The 23,881-nt window shown below is 38.6% G+C and overlaps 1 protein-coding gene across 4 annotated transcripts in view; it reads left to right on the top strand.

The window, feature by feature from the left end:
* The window catches only part of ITPR1 (inositol 1,4,5-trisphosphate receptor type 1), a 265,258-nt gene that overhangs the window by 155,643 nt on the left and 85,734 nt on the right, over positions 1-23,881 (top strand). For all 4 annotated transcript variants that reach the window (XR_015794923.1, XR_015794924.1, XM_088134326.1 and 1 more), the window contains 2 exons: positions 16,020-16,152; positions 18,679-18,869. Coding sequence is in view for 2 of the 4 variants with exons in the window: in XM_088134326.1 (XP_087990452.1) it covers positions 16,020-16,152; positions 18,679-18,869 (324 nt within the window). In the remaining 2 variants the exon portion in view is untranslated. The remainder of the gene's footprint in view (positions 1-16,019; positions 16,153-18,678; positions 18,870-23,881) is intronic.

Raw genomic sequence — 23,881 nt, 5'->3', positions numbered from 1 at the left:
CTGTTGCTTCGCGCCTTTTTCGGGCGCGCACGGTTTTTCGCGCTTACCGGCAACTGCTCCCAACTCCTTTTTGCAAGGCGCCGCCAGCATTTTTCCTCCCACCGGAGTGAGAGTACCCATTTATCTACTCACGTGAGTTTTCGACCTGTTGGGTTGACAGGAACTGGGGAGGAAACAGGAGCTCACCCTGTTTAACGCGAAGGCTGGACTCGAACCGCTGAAGCGTCGACCATTTCTGGCCGGCAACTTTCAGCGTCATTAAGCCGCTGCGCCACCGCGTCCCCCCCTCATCTTTATATGCATCTGTATATTCTGTTACTGGGCCAAAAGTCTTTCAAAAAATAGGATAGTCAAAAACCTTTGCAGGACAAAATTATTTGTAAGTTTTGTGAATACATTACCTGAATCAAAAGACTATTCTCAAATTTAAAATATGTAAATTAAAACTTAAAAGTCAGTTAACATAGATACCATGTTGGTTTTAGAATGCTTGGCTCTAATGTGAGCACATGCTACTAAAGAAGTTACTGAGATAGATAAAAATTATCTCCAATAACTGCAAGGAAGCTCTACAAGCAGCATTGGCTTTTATCCTCTTGAATGTAATTAAGGAACAGGAATGAGTAATATATATGGGGAGGGGGGAGATTTAGACATATATTAATTTTACACAAACTTAATACTACTACCTTTTTATAGGAACATATTTTTATCTGAAATTGTGATAGCGTTAAAGAGAGTCTCTACTAAATATGTGTAGATTGCCTTTCTTTTAATAATAAGTACAATGATGATCTTCTAAATCAATACTGAACTCCGAGAATCCCTTATCATTGGCCATTCTGGCTGAACCTTTGGGAATTGTTGTCTACTCCTATCTTAAGTGACTGGAATGAGTGGGAGACGCTACTTGGCTTGAACTAAATGACTTTCAGGCAGTTAAACTTACCTAGTTTTGTTCAGAAATAAAAAGTTAGAATGGCCTGAACAGCTAGTTAAGGAGCACCTAATAAAAATAAAGAAGAGATCTTGTGTAAAAATACAGCAAAGAACAGAATAATATAATGGGGGTGAGGGGAGGGGGCTCTGTCTAATTATTGTTTTTATGTTTGCTGTTCTGAATGTAATAAAGAATATGGTGCTATTTTTATTTACTCTCTGAGTCTTAAAGGAGCAGCTAAGATCTTTTTCATGAAGCTTTTATTTGCAAATTAATTTTATGTTAATTTTATTTGTGCTTTTTAAAAATTACTGTGTAATTTATAATTTAATTCTTAGCTGTACTGAATTGAAAGAAAGGTGGGATATAGATTGAATAAATAAATAAATAAAAGTACATTCTTCTACAGTATATTCAGTGGAGCTTATGCCAGGAAGTGTGCATAGACTGTAGTTCTAAATAGTGTTATTTTAATTTTTGCACTGAGATTTTTTTTCATGTAAGTCAGTTCAGAAGACAACAATTTGGTTATTTAATTTACTCTTTACATAGACTTATTATTTTTGCAGTCAAAACGTTTTAACAGTAATAGATAGTTCTCCAATTTTTTTTAATAAAGAGGAACTCTAATTTACATTAGTGAGCAGCAGTACAGAAACAGTGAAGATGGGAATTATCCTACAGATTTTCTTATACATACATTCTTTTTAATGTATATTTGTAAACATTTGTAAAGGATCTCCTTTTTTCCCATCACTAAATCCTATTTAATCATACAAAATGGATGCATTGGTTCTTAAATACAAGATGCACAGTTCAGTTGCACTTAATAAAATGTCAAGAAACAGGAAATCCTAAAGCAAAACCCAACTTCGCCAGCTCTCAACTCTGGATCTGTCATCTTCTGCTTGAAAATATATATCGCATAATTAGCAGAACTCTATCAGACATTCACTGGATTGTTTCCCAGCTGTTATGGGAACTGCTTTTCTATGAATCACTTGTACAGCTAGAAGAGCATGTGGAAGCATTTGCTCCTGAAAATGTAATTAATGATAAATATTTCTGCATGGCAACAGAGGAATTTCTTGTTTCACTGAGATTGCTATGAGACTGCAGGACAAACATTGCACTGAAATGGCTTATGAGGACTTAATTAGTTACAACAATTGTTGCAGCTATCTTATTTAGAGAGTAATATGGAGAGGTAGTGTAGTATTATAATTAAGATGCTGAACTGGAATTTGGTAGACCCAGGATCAAATCCACCTTCAGCTTCACTGGATGACTTTGGGCTAGCCGTTCTCTCTCAGCCCATTTTATTTCACAGAGTTTTTGGGGGGAAATGCGAGGAAGGAATATAAAGTAGGCTGCCATCAGGTACCAAAGGAAAAGCAGGGTATAAGTCTAACAGCTAAATAAATAAAATGTGTGAATATTTGATGACTATATATATATATATATATATATATATACACACACACACACACACACACATACACACACACACGCACATACACATATCTGCATACACACAAATGTACATTACTATACAATAGGTGTAATATAGATAGACCAAATAAACAAGTTTATCACAGTTAATATTTGTAGTTTTACTCATATATTGCCCTGTTCCTAGATTCTAGGTGGTTTACAGACATAAAATAAAATTCTGTTTATTTAAACAATAACATTTACTTTACACTGATAATGATTTAGCCAAAAAGAAAAAAAGAATAGCATAGCACACATTTAGTTGGGGAATATTTCAAAATGTAATTAATTGGCAATAGGACTCTTTGTTCACTCACATCTTGTGGACTGTATCCAATTAGAGTCACTCAATTATGGGAAGGTGCTCACCATTGAAAAAGGATAATTTGTGGTTAGTCCCTTCCCTCTAAATGCTTTTCCTCTAAATCAATTTAATATGAGCTCTTCGGGCAAATTCATTTATTCATTGGGTAGATTCATTTATACATTGAGCAGTGTTTATAGATTGTCCCAATCCATACAGTTTAGTATTTAACAGAACTGTGTTTATATATGTACACCCATGGCTGTCATAGCTGCAAGATTTTCCTGATGCAGTGCCATTCAGATGAGGAATATAGTTAGTTTTACCTTATATGTTTTTATTTTTATATACAGTAATCATATCAGCCCTGTACTGTTGTGTTTAATGTTATTTATCTTCACCTCTGTGTCTCAGCCATGCATTTAAATGTAAAGTTCATAACTAATAAGTTTTCTGTTTTAATGTTTGTTTTTAAATAGCTGCCTCAGTCACCTGAAGTGGAAAACAATATAGAGGTGTGTCACTTATTCACCTATATTTGTAAAATGTACAAATATTGGTGGTTTTGAGAGTAGCTGTGGTTGAGCATATATCTGTGTTTTGGGTATTTGGAATTTTAAACAAATTGATGGAGATTATTCAGGGATCCTTACACGTTTGGTCTCTTATTGTTTGAACCTTACATGGAGATGACACTAAATATTTTATTTAAAAAATGAAATATTTTTACAAAATAGTTATGCGACTATATAACTAGAAATTTAAAGCGCTCTCGCGCTCTCTCTCTGTATTTAATTCTTTATCAGTGGTACCACTTTAGATTTATTCTGTTTATTTATTCAGATTCATATCAGCAATTTCACTTTGAATCTGGGATATTGCAGGTATTAATCACAACAATTTCCATCATATCTCAGTCCCCCAAATAGGCATTCAGAGTAAAAACAGATTGATTGATTGATTGATTGATTGATTGATTGATTATGTGCCATCAAGTCAGTTTTGACTCTTAGCGACCACATAGATCTATCCCTAACCTGTTCCAAGTCTTCCAACAGTCCACTCATCACCACTGTAACTGAGTTCATCCACTGTAACTTGCTGCTGGTTGTCCTCTTCTTCTCTTTCCTTCCACCTTTCCCAGAATTAGAGCCTTTTCCAGAGAGCTGGGTCTTTGCATAATGTGTCCAAAGCAGGATATTTGAGCCTGGTCATTTGTGCCTCGAGTGAAAACTCTGGGTTGATATGTTCAATGATCGATCAGTTTGGTTTTTTTGGTTGTCCACGGTATGCTCAGGAGTCTTCTTTAACACCAAAGTTCAAAGGCATCAATACTCTTCCTATCCTGCTTCTTTGAAATCCAACTTTTGCTTTCATAGAGTGTCACGGGGAATACCATGGCTTGCACAATGTTGATCTTTGTAGGTATAGAAAAAAAAAAAGTTACTGCAATGTAGATAGCAGATGCTACAAAATATCTATGGGCCATAGAGACAGCTGACATATTTACTCCATCTTCTAATTATTGTAGTAACTTTGTAGAACATGTCAGTGTACTTAGTTCAAGAACGCATAGTATGTTTATAAACACAGTAACTCTAATAAACTTACTGATTTTTCTCTGCAGTCCCCTTGCCCTCCTTCAATACACATGTTCCCTAAACTTGAATAATACATTAAGGAGGACTCTTGACCAGATCAGGAACATTATTTTTCATTCTTTCACTTTAAAGAAATGTAGCTACAAATTTCTAAGCTCTTCTTAGTTTTGTTTTTAAGAGGTATTAATTTGTATTAAATAATAATACAATATTCATATTCACATTCACATTTGCCTCTAGATTATTGATCTTTCCAAAAGTCTGAAATATTTTCTAAAACTCTAAAATATTTTCCTCTTCCTTTTACTTTGTGTAAATGTGTTTCTTTTATATAAATTTTAACTATGTATTTATTATTTTAATCTGTTGTAAGCCGCCCAGAGTCCCCCATTGGGGGGAGATGGGCAGGGATAAGTTTGATAAATAAATCTCAATTTGAAATTCTGTTTCTGATTCAGACATATGCTAAACTATAGTTAATATTATGTACATGGGGGACAATGAGTCTCAGGTTTAAGTGCTGTTCCTGAGGAAGTTAAAAATAAAATTGCTGTCAGTATTAAACTACAGTAGAGTCTCATTTAACCAACCTTCGCTTAACCGACATTCCGTCTTATCCAACGCCCCTAAAAAAAACACAACAACACGCATAAATCGGCGATGAGAAAAGTGTGCTGCTTGTTTGCGAGTGTGAGTGTACTCTTTCTTGTTGTTCCTAACGGTGCGACGCCGCAATGCAAAAATTGATTGCAACAGGGGCAGCGGATTGTTTTTTTGTTTGTTTGTTTTTTTACCGCACTCAATCGTTACTGTGTGTTATCCGACATTTTCGCTTATCTGATGTTCTACCAGCCCATTTATGTCGGATAAGCGAGACTCTACTGTAATTCTATTTCCCGAAAATGCATATAATGCAAATTTGAATTAAATGAGCTTTCCCTAAACTGATATTCTCCAGATACATAGTTGTAAGTGCTGAAGCTGGTACAGCAGAAAACAGCAATGCTCATGCAAACAAATCTGTTGTATAAACACACAGAATAGGTAGATTCTGGTCTGAAGCCTGGGAAAAGAACAGTCAAGAGTATATTGACAGAAAAGGTAGGAGGAAGAGGCTTCAGATTTAAACCTTAAGGCTATTATAGGGCTTATTTATAGGGCTTGGTTTCTGTGTTCTGCAACAGACAGCTGTTCTGCCTTGCATCTTGTTTGCAATAAATCATGTCTCTAAGCCTTGATTGGTATTATGTTCCTGGATGCAGTATTGTGTTTCTAGAGAGAAGAGAATTATAGCTATTTTGGATTTGAAGTCAGACAGCAAGTATTGCCTACTCTTGGTCCCAGGAGGAAAGTGCTTCAACCTTGAGAGCAAACACTGTCTACAGATCCCTCTTCAATGCTGTTGGCTGTGGATCGAGATGAGAATACTTTGCTCCAATACCAGAACCAAGTTGCTATCCAGATGGACCAGCTAACACAGATGATAGAACAGCTGCCTAGCAGCTAGGTAGAATCTTCCACAACTAGTAGCTCCTATGCTTCTCTTGGCCAGAGATCCAGTAGCCATTGTTGTAGCAGCAGCCCTCTGATGACCACTTTTCTGTCTCACAGATACAATGGGAACTGGCACATTTACTGTCTTCTTTGTACAATGTGAATGACAGATCTCTATAAGACCAAGTATTTTCCCAACAACTGATTTTGTGTAGGATTTATATTGTCCTAATGACACAAAGAGTTACAAAATGAGCAAACCTTCCTCTTTCAATACAACCTGGATTTGGTCAGTTAGAATAATTGGTATTCCTGAAAGCAACCCTTGATGATCACAGCTGCAAAATCTGTCACCCATGGAACTGTTAGCCCAGGCTGTGAACTGGAATAAAAGAGGCTTAATTAACCAGTTTGAAGAGAGAGACTATCAGATGAAATTAAGGACACCCTCATTTGTTGGCCTGTCAGAAATTTTGTCTGCATTTTCCAGTGGGTATCAATGGGAAACTCAAGGAATTGTTTCAGAATATGAGTGGAAGAAGGCCACACCACAAATATTTTTTATTACTTCCTTCCCACCTCATCACAGGCTTCAGAAGTTGAACCCATGGAATTGGGAATTAGGAGAGCTCTGCTCCCTACCCAAAAAAAGTTGTGGAGATGCACACAAGGCTTATGTTTTATAATGTGGAGAATGTGGCTGCTTCAAAATCGTGCCTTTTTAAAATTTCCCCTTCAAAAGCATTGACTTAGTGCTGTGTTTGAGGGAAGGGGAGCATTTTACAAGCAGATGCCCTAAACATTTCAGGTCTAGCCTGTTGGGAAACAAGCTTTTCTTAGTCTTCAAGGGTTCAGGGGCTAATGTGCTCAGAAATGTATGGAACCCCAACACATGAAGCTATGCATTGACATTTAGTAACTCTTGTTATCCTACAGATACAGATGGGCTCAGAAATAGAATTGCAGGCTGTAACAGATTCCCTTGCATGGCCAACTCCAAAACTGGCAAGTAGGCTTTGCCCACTTAGCATGTCCATCCCCTCTTTTGGTTGAAAGCATTGATGACTGGCTTTTACATTCAGGACCTAGCGCTCACTAAACCTCATCCTCAGCAAGCATCAGGAGAACTTGCAATTTTATTTAGCCTTCCCTTTACATTTTCTATTTGTCTTGAAAATAGACTGGCTTCAAACTTACAACCCTTATACTTATTGGGATCAGGATAACAGAAACTTGATTTTCTGGCATGCAAAACTAAGTCCTCACCACTTACAATCCCAAGATAGAAATGCCCTTTGGCTTTGGCTGCCAAATATGCAGACTTTGCTATTCCCTGTATCTTTGTGTCATTCCAGTCGATTCAAGAGCTTTGACTTCTGCAAAATACAAGTTGGTCTGCCTATATACTGCCTGCTCAAATGACAGTAGGCAGCTTAAAACAGGGCATTAAAAATACCCATAAACTAAAAAAAAAGCTCTTTAAAAATCTTTTAAAAAATCTGTGTTCTTCCATAAAACTCTCCCAAAATCCCATAGAAGAAAGTCTTCAGCTGCTTTCTAAAGGATAAAAGGCTGGTTGCCAGCCTAATCTTACAGAGCAAGCTGTTCCAAATTGAGGGTGCTGCCTATGGCATTGCCATTTTCCAAGTCCCTTGCCCTAACCCAGATCTCTTTAGGGCAGGGTTCCCAAGTGGTCAGTATCAACACCCAAGGGTCAATGGGACTATCTAAGGACAATGTTGTTAGTCTTCTTATTGGTAGTACTATTAGTTAAAGTGGTATGGGGGTCAATAAACAAACTTCATGAAGCGGTCTAGGAGCTGCAGAGTTTGGAGACCCCTGCTCTAGGTACAGGTTTCCAGATCATTCTCTCATCATGTCAGGTGGGCAGAATTTACCTGGAGAAGATGTAAAGTAGCAAAAGCCCAGGCTGCATAGAGCTTTATAGGTAATAACCAGCATATTGAATTGTTCCCAGGAACCCTAGTGGTAACCAGTGAAGCTCTCTCAAAATAGAATGTCTATTGAAAGCATGCATTTTATAAAATTAAATCTCAAGGAAGATTACAGTCTGATCTGCATGACAGAGGAGTACAAATACTTAACTCCCTTATTTGATATTTGTTATGGAAAGTTTAAATACACATATTTGGAGAAAAGTTAATTTTTGCTTTTTTCAAAAGTGGGAAAAAAGAGGATCCAGGTAACTATAGAGTAGTCAGCCTCAAACTGATGTTGGGCAAAACCCTGGAACAGATTATTAAGGCAGTTTGTGGGCATTTGGAAAACCATGTATTGTGTGGCAGAAGTTGGCCTGAATTTATTAAGAATAAGTCTTGCCAATCTAATCTGATCTCTCTTTGGTAGAGTGACCAATTAGTTGACTGCAGGAATGTGGTTGCCAGCGTGAACCTTAACCAAGCATTCAACTAAGATTCTCAAGAGATTCTAGTAGAGAAATTGATAAAATATGAACTGGTGCCTGCTAACCATTAGTTGAATATAGAGCTGGTTGGAAAATCATACCCAACCAACTGCTCATCATTGGCTCCACAAGAAACTAGAGAGAAGTGTCAAATGGCATACTGTAGGTTGCAGTCTAGGCCCTGTGCTGTTCAATGTATTTATAAACGTCTAGTCTCACCCATTGAAACATTGGGGGGGAGGGGGTTTGAAGGAAATTCCTTCCGTGCCTGATTGAGTCTGTACTCATCTGGAACAGGACCTGTATGTGTTGGCTTTGATAGATTGCCTTCAAGGAGCTTCTTGTTTTCTCCATATCTTTTCTTGGAAATGGGAAGAACTGTGCCAGAATTGCTCCTTCCTTGAGGGAAAAGGTTTTGCAGCTTTGCCACGACAGCTGGCCAATAGGATATTTTGAGTATTTGAAATGTCCTTTCTCCTTCTCCATGACTTTTGGTGATCTTGTGTTAGAGCAGGTATCAAGGTTCATGTTTCTTCTTGCCAAACCTGTTACCATGGCAAGCCTCTCATCATCAAGCTGGCTGGAAAGTTGGTTCCTTTCATCCCTTAACTTGTTCTCTCTTTGCTCCTGAGATAGCTTATCTGATTATTCAACAAGTTTTCTGAAACTACAGCTTTCATCATAATCTCATTTATGACAAGTTCTCTATGGTATGTTTTTGGAATTTTTGTTTCATCTCTTGGATGAACAACCTATGCTCTGCTCATTGACAAAAGTTGCATGGTGAAACAGAGGAGGCTAATGCCAGTTTAGAGCAATATCTTCATTGGTAGGTGAGCTACCAACCGGACAATTGGCCTTATCCTGTACTTGACACTGAGTTTGCTTATAAGAACTTAATTCATATTTCTATGCAGATGTTGCTATTTCAAGCTACCTGTGATAACTACCACTTGTTGTCCTGGCTCTCTATTCAATCCCAGAAGCCTCCCATTTTCTCCAGGAATGGGAAGCCACGCAGCACATCTTCAGGAGTCAATTGAATCATGTCAGGGGTTCCTACAAGGGTTCTGCTGACTGTCATTGTTAGGGAGTTTCCCTCACTGCTATTAGAAAAGGACTATCCAGATATGGGAACATCATGGGAAGCAGCAGAAGATATCTCTGCGTCTTATCTCATTTGACAGTATTATTCACAGTACCCTAATGGCCAAATTACCTAACTGGCCACAGGTTCTGGCTTCAGTGCCTCCCAGGAATTCTGTTTCTTGAGAAGAAAGGGAATTGGACTGGGGTTAGGGAAAAAGCTGGTCTGGAATGGCGGAAGTAACTGGCAAATAAGTTAAAGAGACAAATCTCCACCCTACCTCTACCCCTTCCTAGTGTCTGGAGGAAGGAAGATACAATAGAAGACCTCAGAATAAATGAAACTTTCCTAATTTATGCCAGAGAATTAACCCCCCCTCCCAGGAGATGAAAATGTAGAAATGGAATAATACAATGCCTTTCAGTCCCATCTGACCAGAGGGTGGGAGTAGGAGATCCATCTGGAGCCTCTAGGTCCAGTGGGGAAGAGGAAGGCAAAAACAGAGAAGGAAGTGAAACAAAAGTATTATGTGGACAAAGTAAATGCATTCCAATGTCAAGCCCAGGAAAGAATAATCAAGAATTCATTGACCAGAAAAAGTAGGATGAGTTAAATTCTGGGGTCTTTATATGATTTTATGTTCTATATCAGGCAGATATTCCATACATATATAACAACTATCTTGGCAGCAATAAAACTTTTATCTATCAGTTTTGAGCCCAGTCATCTTCATCTTCTAGTTCCTGTATATCAAAGGCTAACTGTAACTCATGCACTGACTATTAAACCATGGTTTTATCATTGTCTTAAAAGAAAGCACAATTCACCCAAAGAATCTTTTAAAAAGTAATCAAGACTTAACAACAGAAAAAACTACTGTGTTTAGAAAAAAGTTATGTTGAAGAGAGAATTTCTCTTCAGACAGAAATTAAGTGTTTTTTCTCTGCAGTTCTTCCATGTTTGGAAAACAAGATTTTGAGTAAAGTGAACTGTGTGTAAAGTTCAGTTGTGGTATGTGTTTGCATGGCTTTTTGTTGCTGTTGTTGCTTTTGGTATTGTTACGTAAATCAGACTGTTTTTCTGTATTTACTATGTAAAACATCGCAAACAGCACATGAATGTTAATGTTAATATTAATACTATCAAACTTAGATTTAATACTATCAAAGTTAGATGAAGGAAACTTTTAGTAGTTCAGGAGTGGGCAATCTTTGAGCTTAAAAAATATTGTGTTGGCCTCCAAGAACCACAGACAGTATGCCTAGTGATGTCCCTGATAGGCATGAATGATGAAAAACTGGATCTTTTGGTGAGGATTTTAAGAATTGGAGATCTTTAAAGATAGAACTGTATCTGGTTTTCCTTAGGCATAAGTACCAATTTCCACTTTTACCTTGAAAATTTTGCTGCTGAAAATTGGCTATATTGTTTGGGAGTGGATTGGCAACTGGGATCTGAGGGCTGCAGATTGCCCACCCCTGCATTAGATTATTAGAGCAACTGATTTAATCTCCTGTAGTACTCTGAGTAATATAACCCATTGTATAAGAACTTATTTAGAATTTATTTAGTATCTCTATAGTACCAATCTTTTTTTAAAAAAATTTCTCCACACTCGCCAGGAGCTTGATCAAAGTCTACCAGGGAGACAGCTTGAAGATCAAAAAAGGGTATGTATATTCAGCACTGGCTTAAAGATGAATATGTTGGATGCTAATTGCAACAGGGCTTCCTTAGTTTTTATATTTTTCATTTGAACTAAGGAAAAGACATGACTGAAGAATGAGGGTTTTTTTCAAAAATGTTATGAAAACAAAAAGGGCTTTAAACCGTTTTTAAGGCTTGGGTTGGGCATTTAGAAGTTGTTATAGAGGTTGTTAAACAATATTCTCTCTTCTTGTCTTTAATATTTTACCATTCTGAAGTCTTACCAGCAAGATTTATTGATTTGTGATTTGCTTCATATGATGTTGAAAAACAGAATAGTCAGCTCTATTCCTAAAATCTGTGGGTTGATGAAGTATTGAAACCCTATGGTGATGCATTGTTCCTTTGATTATATAATGCGTTTACCACCATAGATTTCAGGGATTGAATTAAAAGAGAAACGGTAGAGGCAAAAGTCCACTTAACTCTGATTGTCTGCAGCCTTAGAAAACGATGTTACCTCTGCCTTGTCCTATAAATTGAGCATGACATAATGCCTATTGTACAGAGAATTAGAAACAGAAATATCTTTACAAACCGAATAGCCCTAATCCTACTGAAGGTTTATTGTAGCAGTATAAACTGGATAATTCTGTTACACATAACACTAATTTCTAAAAGGAGGAAACATGGAAGGATTTATCCTTTTGGAATAGTAATAGCTTTCTTTTGCAAATATTGCATTTCACAGTATAATTATTCTTTATTGGGAATAACAAAGACAGCCAGATCTAATTATTATGAGTGCTTCTTTTCTCTGCGACGATGAGAATTAAGAGTTATCTTCAATTTATATCTCAAATATATGTGGTGATATCATTGTTGCTACTGGTAACAAATACCGTAGAAATAAAATTCAGCTGTAGCTTTCTTTGAGTCGGAAAGAAAGCATAATTGAAGTGCAATTAATTTGCCTGATTTTGTTGTGTCTTTTGCCTTCAAGTTACGCAACTAAACAATTGATGTCAACTAGATAGACAGACAGACAGATCAAGATATTTTATTTTGTTCTATGTAATCCATCCTGCATACAACTATTGTTATTTGAATTCAGCTTTTATCAGGCCTGTATTATCATTGTTTAGCTCAGACTATGGTCATATAGTCATGTTCTGTTTCATTAATACTGTTTGCAGCAAACATTAGTCTTCCCTAATTTGGGGTATATATACTAGGAATTATAGGAGTTAAAGTTCAGTACATCTGAAGGCATAATGTTGAGAAGGTTGCTATACTAACACATGTTTAAATGTCGCTAGAACATAGTTCATGAAAAACTATTACTAGAGCATTGTCCATTGGTCACTATTGGGAGCAGAAACACAGCTCAAGTAACTGAGCTGAAATTCGAATTGATAAAGCTGATTCAAATACTTTTTCATTTTTTTAAGGGCATTTTCTCACCATATGAAGTCCATGCAAATCAAATTCAGTCTGTGTGATACTCCCTTCTCATTGGAGCCAGTAGATTGTGTGAATTAGATCTCTTACTGGAGCCAAAATATGCATATTGCCTTATAAGTACTTGAGGAAATGCATCCTGTAATCCTTGGCATGGTTATGTCTATTCACACTAAAGCCAGTACAGAGTCTGAGACATCTATTTTCTGTTCCTAAAAAACAGGATATATATAAAAGTTACAAAGATGAGTTTTTTTATTTGTAGAAAATTTCTATTAAAATTCTTTTCCCTGCTCTCTTAAGAAACTATGTACATAGGCCATTTTTTTAGCCAGTGTGTAACTTAATATCTTAAATATTCAAAGTACATGGAAATAATTAATTATTCCATGTGAATATAAACATGTATAGTCAATTACCAGTTATTTCCAGGCTGCTTACTGCTATTGTTATTTATTTTATTACTGACAGTATTTATTTTTCCACTTATTAAAGATACTGAAGATCTTGGGAGATAGTGAGAGTGTATTACATTTTAGAAATAAATATAAATACCAGGAATTTATATCACTTTTGTAAAAATTTTCTGAAAGTATAATGCAAGAATTTTTCCTATCTGAATGCTCCTTTCTTTTTCAGTTCTAAAGGGTGCTCCTCACTATAAAGATTATTCTAAAGGTGACGATTAATCATGCTAAAACCCAACAGTCTAGAAGTAGAGTACAGGTAGTCCTCGACTTACGACCACAGTTGGGACCAGAATTTCTGTTGCTCAGCAATGCAATTGTAAAGTGAGACATCACATGACCACATCACTTAGCAACAGCAATCCTGGCAATCCCACTTACCATTGTTAACCCGAGGACCCACCCCAATCCAAGCCATTCTGGGTTTGGTCCCTCCCAGCCCCGAGCCGCAGTGAGGTAAGAAACCGCCTCCAACTCCCCCCCCCCACCTATTTCTCCCACACAATTTCTGCCTTTTGGCCATCCTGCATCCTGCCTTGTGGAATTCCAAGCGGCCCCAGAACCATACAGCTGAGGGGCTGCTTGCCACACCCTGGGAAGCCGCAGCCACCCCAGCAAGCTGCAGTGCCCGAGAAGACCCAGCAAGCATTTGTTCGCCCAGCTGCCTTCTCTCCCAGTTCCCTGCACTCACTTTTCGCCTTTTGCGCCCAGCCGCCACAACCAAAGCACCTCGCTGCCTTTGCTGTCTCCTTTACAGACCCAGCTTCTCCGACGAATGTTTCCTACACATAGTTCCCTGAGCCTTCAGAAAGCTGGGCTGTCTTCGGAAAGCCTTTGGAAAGACAGCACAGCTTTCCGAAGGCTGCACTGTCTTTGGAAAGCTGTGCTGTCTTTCCAAAGGCTTTCCGAAGGCAGCACAGCTTTCTGAAGGCTCAGGGAACCATGTGCAGAAAACATTTGCTGGAGAAGCTGAGTCTGAAAAGGAGACAGCAAAGGCAGCGAGGCACTTTGGCCACAGTGGGTGGGTGCAAAAGGTGAAAGGTCTGTGCGGGAAACTGGGAGAGAAGGAAGCTGGGCGAACGAATGCTGTGGTTTTCTGGGATGTGGTAAGCAGCCCCAGAACCATGTAGTTCTGGGGCTGCTTGCCGCCCCTCAAGGCAGGGTGCAGGGCACTCAAAAGGGCAGAGAAGGTGGGGAGATGGGTGGGGGGAGTTGATGTGCCCCTGAGGTGGTAAGTGCGGGCAGGCTGCCAGCCACCCAAATTTTGATCACGTGACCATAGGAGTGCTGCAGTGGCCATAACTTTGAAGACTAGTTGTAAGTCCATTTTTCCAGCACCATCGTAACTTTGAATTGTCGCTGAATGAATGTTTGTAAGTCAAAGACTACCTGTAGTCTTCTAATTCTTGCTTAAAAGCTTCCTTGCCTCTCAGCAGTGTCTGAATGGAAGATGCTCATTGGTAACCTCCAACAATCTATTTAGCATTGTTACATTGCAGGACTGAGTTGGAAGGCAATATAGATTCAGTGCTTGAGCAAAGCCAGCCAAGTTTGGGGATATCATAGAAAGTGTATTTAACTCCTAAAGAAATATGGATGTTGTTCATTCAGTTCCAAGGATACATTGTGCAACAAAGGAATGCTTAAGAGAGAGAATCATATTGAATTTTCTATGTCTTTATTGAGCTTTGTGTTACTCTTAAATTATTATTATTATTTTTTTTGGCGAAAAGTTACCTCATGCTATGTTGAAATTAGCTGAAATTACACTCTGGGAATATTTAGAGAGCATTAAAGGTGGTTCAATCTCATAAAAAGGTGGCCAATATTTACCACTCGCAATATAGATATATTGGGACTTTGTACTACTCTATTCTGTTCCCCTTTTCACAAAAATAGCTCACTAGAGTGGTGCTGAATGTGCCAGGAGTGATGTGTCAAAAACACTGGCTCATCTGGTGATGGGGCAGAAAATGAGTGAAAATACAAAAGTTCTTTGATTCTCTCCTGCAGGTTTATTGCTGACAGGGAAGAGCAGCTCTTCCCTTTTTTTTCAGAGGTCAGTAATAGACAGGAAAAACACTGAAAGAAAACCAATATTTATTATTAGATTTAGAGTGGTAATGTTACCTACTTGGACCCCCTTCTTCTTGCTTCTCCAAGTTGAGATATTTGGATGAGCTTCTCTTTATGGTAATTATCACTGCAGTATTGTGGGGGGGGGGGGGGGAACTGTTTGCCATAATGTGCAACTGCTGGAGATTAAAAGAAAGGTATTTATCTGAAGGCAACTAGTGTACATTAAAACCTTTAGCCACTTAGTCTTATATTTGCAGACAGTTCTAATATTAATGGTTGGCATTGTGCTTATGGAGGTGGGAAAGAAGACTGGAGCAATGGTGTCCACTTCCTATCATGTGACATATCTGTTGAAATATTTGCATTTCATGATCAATTGAAATTTTTGTTTGAAAATTTAAGAAATTGGTAGTCAGAGTATATAAATTAGGATGGGATTATCTGAATTTAATACTGGCTTCAATGTTAATATAACTGAATTAGGAAATTCTGAAGTAAAGGGCACCTATTCAACTTACTTCACTGATAGAGACAATAGATGTACATTTATTTCATGGTAACAAATACCTTTTAGGAAGTCTAAAACAGGAGAAAATTACATTAAGTATACTTTCTGTTCACTTAACTAATTGGTACCAGTTGCAGAAGAATAATTAGTTTCATAAATATTTAAGTGCTATTTTCAGTTGTGTCCTATATGCAATTTTCACTTGCTTTTTCCATGTTTCAGTCATATTAGAATAAATTATATTTCAGTGTAAAGCTGCTTATTTTTAGCATTCATGAATTTATCTGAAGTTCTAGACAGAACATTTTAAAGTAGGTATAGGTAGATAGCTAGATATAGATATAGATATATGTAGTATTTCTGTTGTTTACATACATTTATATCTCTTCTTCCCAGTCCTCATTTCTATTGTCTTTCTAACCGGCTGAAAACCACTTTTACTATTTCTGTTGACTTTGGCTAGCTTGTTCCATTCATAATGTGTTTCTGTCTTTTAATATCTTTGAATTAAGGGGGAGGCCCTGAGACAGGTTTTGGTAAATCGTTACTATGGAAACATTAGAAGTGGAGGAAGACGAGAGAGCCTCACCAGCTTTGGCAATGGCCCTCTATCTCCTGGAGGCCCCAGCAAACCTGGGGGAGCAGGTAGGATGTTCCGTGTGCTCCTTGATTACTTGTGAGACTGCTATGTTGGCTCTTCTATCTCTTAATTACTAGTTGAATACGTCTGACAGTTTTAGCAACTGTTTCAGCAGGTATTTTTTGTTATATATTACCTCTTTGTCACTCAGAAATTGGTCTCCTGAATTAATTCGTAAAGTGTTGGAAATTAGTCTGTTCATTAGCTTCCTCTCCCACCCCTCCTGCCCTCCCCCTTCTTTTTCCAACCTATTACGCATGCATTTTTACCAACTCGGAACTTGTTGATATTCATAACTTTCTTTGCTTGTCTTTTTATTAAAATCAGTAACTACGAAGCTTAGTTCTATCATATATAATTTATTAAAGAGATAGAGAGAGAGAAACTGTGAAAATCAAACAGCCTGTTTTGTGCAGTGGCTAAGGTGCTGGGCTAGAAACCAGGAGGTTGTGAGTTCTAGTCCTCCCTTAGCATGGAAATCAGCTGGGTGACTTTGTGCCAGTCCTTCTCTCAGACCAACCCACCACCCAGGATTGTTCTTGTGGGGAAAACTGCCAGTATATACGCCACCTTGAATTCAGCAAAAATAAAGATAGGACAAAAATCTAATAGAATAAATAAATCTTGACAGTCTTAATGTAACAGTTTAGATGGAGGGGACCAGATTCCCTGGCTGTTTATATCATTTAATAATGACATCATTACACAGATGACAACATTTAAGTCATTTGTATTGCTGTGATGAAATATTCTTTAATTTACAGAACTTTGGGGAATAATTGATATACCCCGTTAGTCCATTAAGACAAGTTTCACTGTCTGTGTATAGAGAGACAGACACATACACACACCAAACAGACACTTGTTCATATACAGACCTACATACAGATATAAATACAGGAATGAAAACAGGACTCTAGCCCCTGTGCTTGAAAATGTATCTGAATAAAGCTTAGAACTGATTATCCAGACAGTGCCTTCCACAAGTTCTCTTATTGGTCATCTAACCCCAGTATCTATGTTTTTCTTTATACTAAGACTCTCATTAGTGTCAATAGCTTTTTCTGTTTTCAGAACAAATATACATATTTCTGGCCCCCATATCATAAATAAGTAATATTTTTCCAAAAATGTTAGTAAATATGTCCAGGATCTGCCTTCACCATATAGCAACCTTTCTACATATCTTTGTAATTTAATTGTTTAGCCTTGAGCTTTTTTTCTTCAAAGTTTTCTAACTTACTGAAGTGATAAAATGGTGACTTTAGAAGGGAGCAAGTGATATGCAACTACAGGTGGTTCTTGCTTAATAATGGTAATTGGGACCAGCAACTCCATCGCTAAGCGACACAGTCATTAGCGTGACATCACGTGACTGCGCCAACTTACGACGGCAGTTGTGGCAGTTCCGGTTGCCGTTGTTAAGCAAATCCCACACGATCATTAGGCACAACATCATGTGATGCCATTTGCGACCTCCTGACGGTTCCTCCGTTGACTTTGCTTGTCGGAGGCTGGCAGTGAAGGTCACAAATGGCAATCACATGACCACAGGATGCTGAGACTGTCGAAATTGTGAGCCAGTTACCCTGCCCAAATCACAATCACGTGATGGCAGGGACCCTGCAACATCCACAACTCCAAGGACTGGTCAGAGGTCTTCTCATTCAGCGCCGTCATAACTTTGAAAAGTCACTGAACAAGTGGTCATTAAACCTGTAGTGGTCAAGGACTATTTGTAGTGACAGACCATCTGATCAGAGGAGAAATATGAGACTGCTAAGAGGCTATAGTTTTAATTATTTACGTGCAAATTGTCCAGTGTCATCTCTGAATTACAGAATTAAACAGGAGGTGATTAAGTTGGAAAGTCACTATAACTCTTATGAGACCGCATGGACCCCAGTCTCTGATATAATGACAATTCCTATATTCTGATCAGTAATAGGTATTCTAATGGGCCCAAATTGCATTTATTTTTATTGTCTTAACCAAATTGCAAATTTTTCAGGTTGGAAAGGAAAACTGGAATTAAATGAAAAATTGCATAGTTTGTGCCACTACAGTGATTAATGGATTGTACTAGTTTGCCACCTAATAATAGAAATTCTCTGGGCAGTTTACAATCAATCTGTAATAGCCCCTGAACCAGTCTTTTTAGAACCACTTGGTAGGTTCCCATTTTCAAATGGTTTTAATTACTTTGGTTAAATTATTCCTAATTTAGTAGTTTGTGATTGTTTTATGATATAGAGTTGTGAAACAATTATAACATTCTATTTATAATACTATCACTTCTGAGCTCCTTGAGGTAAGAGAGAATATTAAAAAATGAACAACTTTTTAATGACACCATCATCTGTCAGCATCATAAAGAGCAAAGCAAGATAGTACAAAGCAGACAATAAATGAGAACATATTCACAGTTAAAACTTTCCTTTCCTTCTTTCTTTAATTTTTTTACATGAGTGAAGCACATGTTCTAATGCTAAGGAACACAAAAAGCTTCATTTGTTCATTTCTTTTTCTAGGAGGTGGATCAGGTTCCAGCTCAACAAACCGTGGTGAAATGAGTTTGACAGAAGTCCAGTGTCACCTGGATAAGGAAGGAGCATCCAACCTAGTTATAGACCTCATCATGAATGCCACTAGTGACAGAGTTTTCCATGAAAGTATCCTGTTGGCTATTGCCCTGCTGGAAGGTGGCAACACAATTATACAGGTAGGAAAAGTACTGCTATGCTTCTGTTTCTGAATCTTTGAAAAAAACATGAAGCAGAAAGAGGCAGTTTTTGCAGATCTGTTAGTACATTTGGAATCTTGAGACTATGTTGTATGAATTCTCAGAAATGGCTGCCATGGGAGTATCAGCAGTCACAAAATACCATTTGCCCAAAGGCAGATGGGTGGGGTACCCTGCTTCCAATATCTCAATCACCATAGCTTACTTTTTTAGCAGGAAGGGGATTCACTGCTAAACAAAGAGCTCTGTTGCAGCCATACACCATTTCTATTTTCTATTTTCTATTTTATTTTTTGTATGTGTCTTCGAGTCAGTGTTGACTCCTGGTGACTGCCTGGACTAGTCCCTGCAGTTTTCTTGGTAAGTTTTTTTTGGAAGTGGTTTGCCCTTGCCTGCTTCCTAGGGCTGAGAGAGAGAGAGAGAGACTGGCCCAAGGTCACCCAGCTGGCTTGGTACCCAAGGCAGGTCTAGAACACGAAGGCACCAGGCTAGAAACCAGGAGTGTGTCATTCATTCATTCATTCATTCATTCATTCATTCATTCATTCATTCATTCATTCAATTTATATGGTGCCCATCTCGCAAAGGTTGATAACAATACATTAAAACACTAAAAAATATTAGCAAGGAATTTTAAAAGCAACAACAGTCACTGAGGATGAACCCAACAAAACAATAGACAGAAACTTTTCAATGGGCCATCTAACCTCCCAATCTCCAGGCCCTGGAACACATCCAGGTCTTCAGCACCTTACAAAAGGCCAGCAGGATCAGGGCCAATCTGATCTTAGGTGGTGTGGTGTTGCAAAGTTCAGGCGCTGCAAAGAAAAATCATGCTTCCAAGGTCCCATAAGATGACATTTAACTGAAGGGACCCGGAGTGTGCCTCTCCTGTCATAGTGGGATAGGTAGAAACAATCAGAGGCAGTCCTGAAAATAACCCAACCCCATGCCATGGAGTGCTTAATAAGTGACAACCACTACCTTGAATGCCATCTGAAAGCACACTTGGAACCAGTGCAGCTCACAAAGCAGAGGTGTAACGTGGCATACTGAGGTGTGCCCATAACTGTCCACACCACTACATTCTGGATTAGGTGCAGCTTCTGAATGGTCTTCAAGGGCACCCCTATGTAGAGCTCTTTGTGGTAATCTGGAGGTGACTAAGCCATGTGTGACATGAGCAGTGCCAGGAAGGGCTGCAAGTGATACACAAAACAAAGTTGTACAAAAGCCCTCCTGGCCATGGCTGCCACCTGCTCTTTAAACAGGAGTCTTGAGTTCAGGAGGACACCCCAATTACATAACAGTTCTCTTTGGGTTAGTGCAACTCCATCCAGTTCTGTCTGGGTTAGTGCAACTCCATCCAGAACCAAAGATGGAAGAACCTGGATCCCCAAAACACATAGTCACTCAGTTTGGGCAGGGTTCGGCTAAGCCTGTTCTTCCCCATCCAGAACCCTACATTCTCCAGACAGTGAGACAGAACCTGCATAGCATCACTTGTTTGGCCCAGGGCAGAGAAAGCTGGGTATCATCAGCATACTAATAATATCTCACCCCATGTCATCGGATGACCTTACCCAGTGGCTTCATGTAGATTTTAAATAAGAGTGGGAAAACCACTGAGCCCTGGGGGACCAAAGAGAGAAGGGTCATGGACTAGATCTCTCCCCCTCCCCCATAAACACTGACTGGAACTGACCCTGAAGAGAGGAGGAGAACCTGCACAAAACTACATCCCACTCCTAGTCCCCAGAGCTGGCCAGAAAGATACCATGATCAAAAGCTGCTAAGAAATCAAGAAGAGCCAGAATGGATGCATAAGCCCATCCTGCTCCCATCAGAGGTCATCCACAAGTGCACTCAATACTGTTTCAATCCCATGCCCAGGTCTGAAGCCTGACTGCAAAGGGTGCAGATAATCTGTTTCCTCCAGGATTCTCTGAATTTGCTGCATGTCCACCTTTTTAGCAATCTTCTCCAAAAAGGCAAGTTTGGAGATGGAAAAAAGTTATCCAAAAGTGGCTGAATCCAGCTATACCTTCTTGAAGAGATGGTATACCATTGCCTCTTTAAGTAGGATGAATCTTTAAGCAAGGATGAATTCACACCCACCAGGATCCAGCCACATGTTGTTTCTTAGGAAGACTTGGCTAACCAGGAGTGATATGTGTCCAATATACAGGTGGTTAATCTAACAGTTCCAAGAACCCTGTCCTCTTCATCAGGACCAACAAGATCAAGCTCATCCCAGACAACCAGGCCAGACCGAATCTCAGTCACCTCCACAGGGTCTGCCTCAAGGCCAGAGTCCAGCTTGGAGCAAATCCAATGTTATTATCTGTGCGGGATCCAAAGGCATTCTTGTAAATCAAGATGATGCTAGAAATTGGTGCTTTGTTAATTAAAATTATCTTTTGAAAGTTTAATCAAGAGGGACAAAGAACCTGGGAGGTGCAAAGAAAATCTGTACAGTCTTACACATTGTCCACCCTTGACCTAAAGCATGAAAGTCAGCAAATCCAATGAAGATCATTTCACATAAGTCACTGACTATGAATTTTTTAAAATCTCTGATTTCTAGAAACAAGTAGTAATTTATTTTTAAGAAAACAGAAAACCGATCAAGCTGATTTCATGCAGAAACAGTTGAGGAAGTAAACACATGGGGCTCGTGTGCAGCTTCCAAGATAAGGTCTCTGTGCAGTTCTGAGTCCTCAGAAAACAATATGAGTGGATACTTAGTTAAACATCTTTCTATATTAGAAATCTTTAGACAAACTGATTGTTTTGAAATATTGCAGGTTTGGCTCAAGAATCAGCTCCCAATTTCCTGGGTACTTATATTCAAAATTAATGACTTCATAAGATTGCTAATCTATTCATCACCGAGTTTTCCATATTTAAGCCTGAATCCTCGAGCTATACCATATTTTAAAAGAATGTGTAATTTTTGTTACATATTGTAACAAGTTGTCCAACATCTAGTTTAAAGTGGGAAACATAAAAAGATAAACTAAACAGGTAGGAATAGAACCACCTAGGATTGGAGTCGTAGAGACTAGAACTTAAAAGTAGGACAGAGTAATAAATCATATCAAAGCCAAAAGGTCATAGAGAGTAAAAGTACCTTGTTTTGTCAGAGGGGAAATTATTGGTTTTCATGAGAAGTGTAGGCAATGGAAATCAGAGAGGAGATAGTCAAAGCCAGAGTTAGAGGAAGGAAAGTCAAGACAGTTAAACTAAGCAGCAGATTCCAGAAAGTTAAAGTGAAAGTATAGGGTAACTGAAGAGTATGGGTTAATAGATGATGTTATTGAAAATAAAGATGACAGTGGAATCTTTGCAGAAGGACAGGAGCCAGAGAGAAATGAGAGGTTAATAATTTGGAGTAGTGGAGTTGCAGCAGCAGAGTAAGGCTGCTAGACCTTGAGATAAGAAAAATGTAAGAGAAAGAAGGAAGGAGTGTTATTTAAGCAACTTTCAATCCTCTTCTGTTCTAAAATATTTTAAAAATTCTATCCATATTCCCTTTCTTCCTCTTACCTCTATACATAGAAAACCAACTACGGTGCTTACCCCCCCCCCCAGCCCTTGGCCCACACTTAACTATTAGAGAGCTGTTTTGCAACCTAATAAAAGCACAGTTACTCCAAGTTGTACAGTCTGCTGGTCTCCTGTTCTGATGCATTGTCCACTTCCGTAATACTGTAGGTAGAACCGGTGGATCATACATAGCATTTGGGTGACGGAGCAGCGTGCAGACTCAGTTCCAGAAGCCAGCGTGACTCTCCTTAGGCAGAAGCTCAGGATGAGCCAGAAACCTCTACTGACTTTCATGTACAGACCAAACCAACTAGGTAACATTCCAGTAGATGGGTAGTCAAATTATCATATGTGGCTGTTGAGGAGAAAGGATCGAACAAGATACTAAGAGTGTAAAAAAAAGGGGTGGGAGAAATTATAGCAAATCTATTCAATTTTAGCTTTAGTTTTTTAGTTTTTGATACATTTGCTACAAATGGAAATCATAGTCCAGTTTTCTGCCTCATAGGTATAAATGAAATGCAATTCTCCAGGCTGTTAAAACGGCTTCATGAGATGAGATTTGCCCAGGAAATTATATACAGATTTTAGAGCATCCCAGAAAATCAGGACAGAACAACACATGGCATTATTCTTTTTAGTGTAACTTTCTTTTAGCATGTAAATCAGCTACAGGTGGCTTCAGGCTAATCCTTATAAGGATTAAAGTCCTTGATAAGCAGGAAGAGGCAGGCTTTTTTAAACAAGGTCATGCTACTTTTTTTTTTTAACACAGGAATCAACAAGGATGTTATATAACTTCTATTTATATTCAACTTGCTCAGTAGCTGCAGGCATATAAGAGGAGCTGAGGAAGGAATTTAATGAGCTCTGAGGGCTTGCTCACCTTCCCAAGCTGGTACAGACAGCTTGAGATCTTTCGGCTTTTTTTTTTTTTTTTTATGCGTCAGCAAATGAAGCCGGTGGGCGGTGTGGGTAGGTGGACTGACTGGTTGTCATGGTTTTCTTCAGTTTCCTTTTCTCTGCTGTCTCTTCCAAAAAAATATTTTAAATGGTTGCTGACTTCCAGGAGCCAGTAAAATGTCCTTGTTCTCACACCCACGTACAAATCCTTCATTCAGGAAGGAAGTAGGATGTGTGTCTCTCTCCTGTACTGATAATGTGTGGTTTAAAGGCTCACTATACTTCTGTGGGTGTGTGTTTGCTGCAGCTGTGTTAAATGTGTGAAGAAAGTGGTACTTTTTAAAATATATTGAAATTGTAGTCCCACAACACCCACAAGCCCAGAACCATCTGCTTGTCCTGCTACATTTTTAATCAATGCAAGAAAAGCAGAACTTATGATACTACCTGTAATTTGTGCACATTAACCCACCCTTTGCTCACTTGAAATCCTCTTCCTTTTCTGTTCCTTTCTACACTTACCCTGTATATTTGTTTCT

The sequence above is a fragment of the Python bivittatus genome, unplaced genomic scaffold (genome assembly GCF_059951505.1).
Source record: "Python bivittatus isolate LINGU-HERP-01145 unplaced genomic scaffold, Pbiv_v1 ctg000080_np1212, whole genome shotgun sequence".
Lineage (NCBI taxonomy): Eukaryota > Metazoa > Chordata > Lepidosauria > Squamata > Pythonidae > Python > Python bivittatus.
Note: the sequence above shows the minus strand (reverse complement) of the source record. Positions and strands in the feature narration are given on the sequence as shown.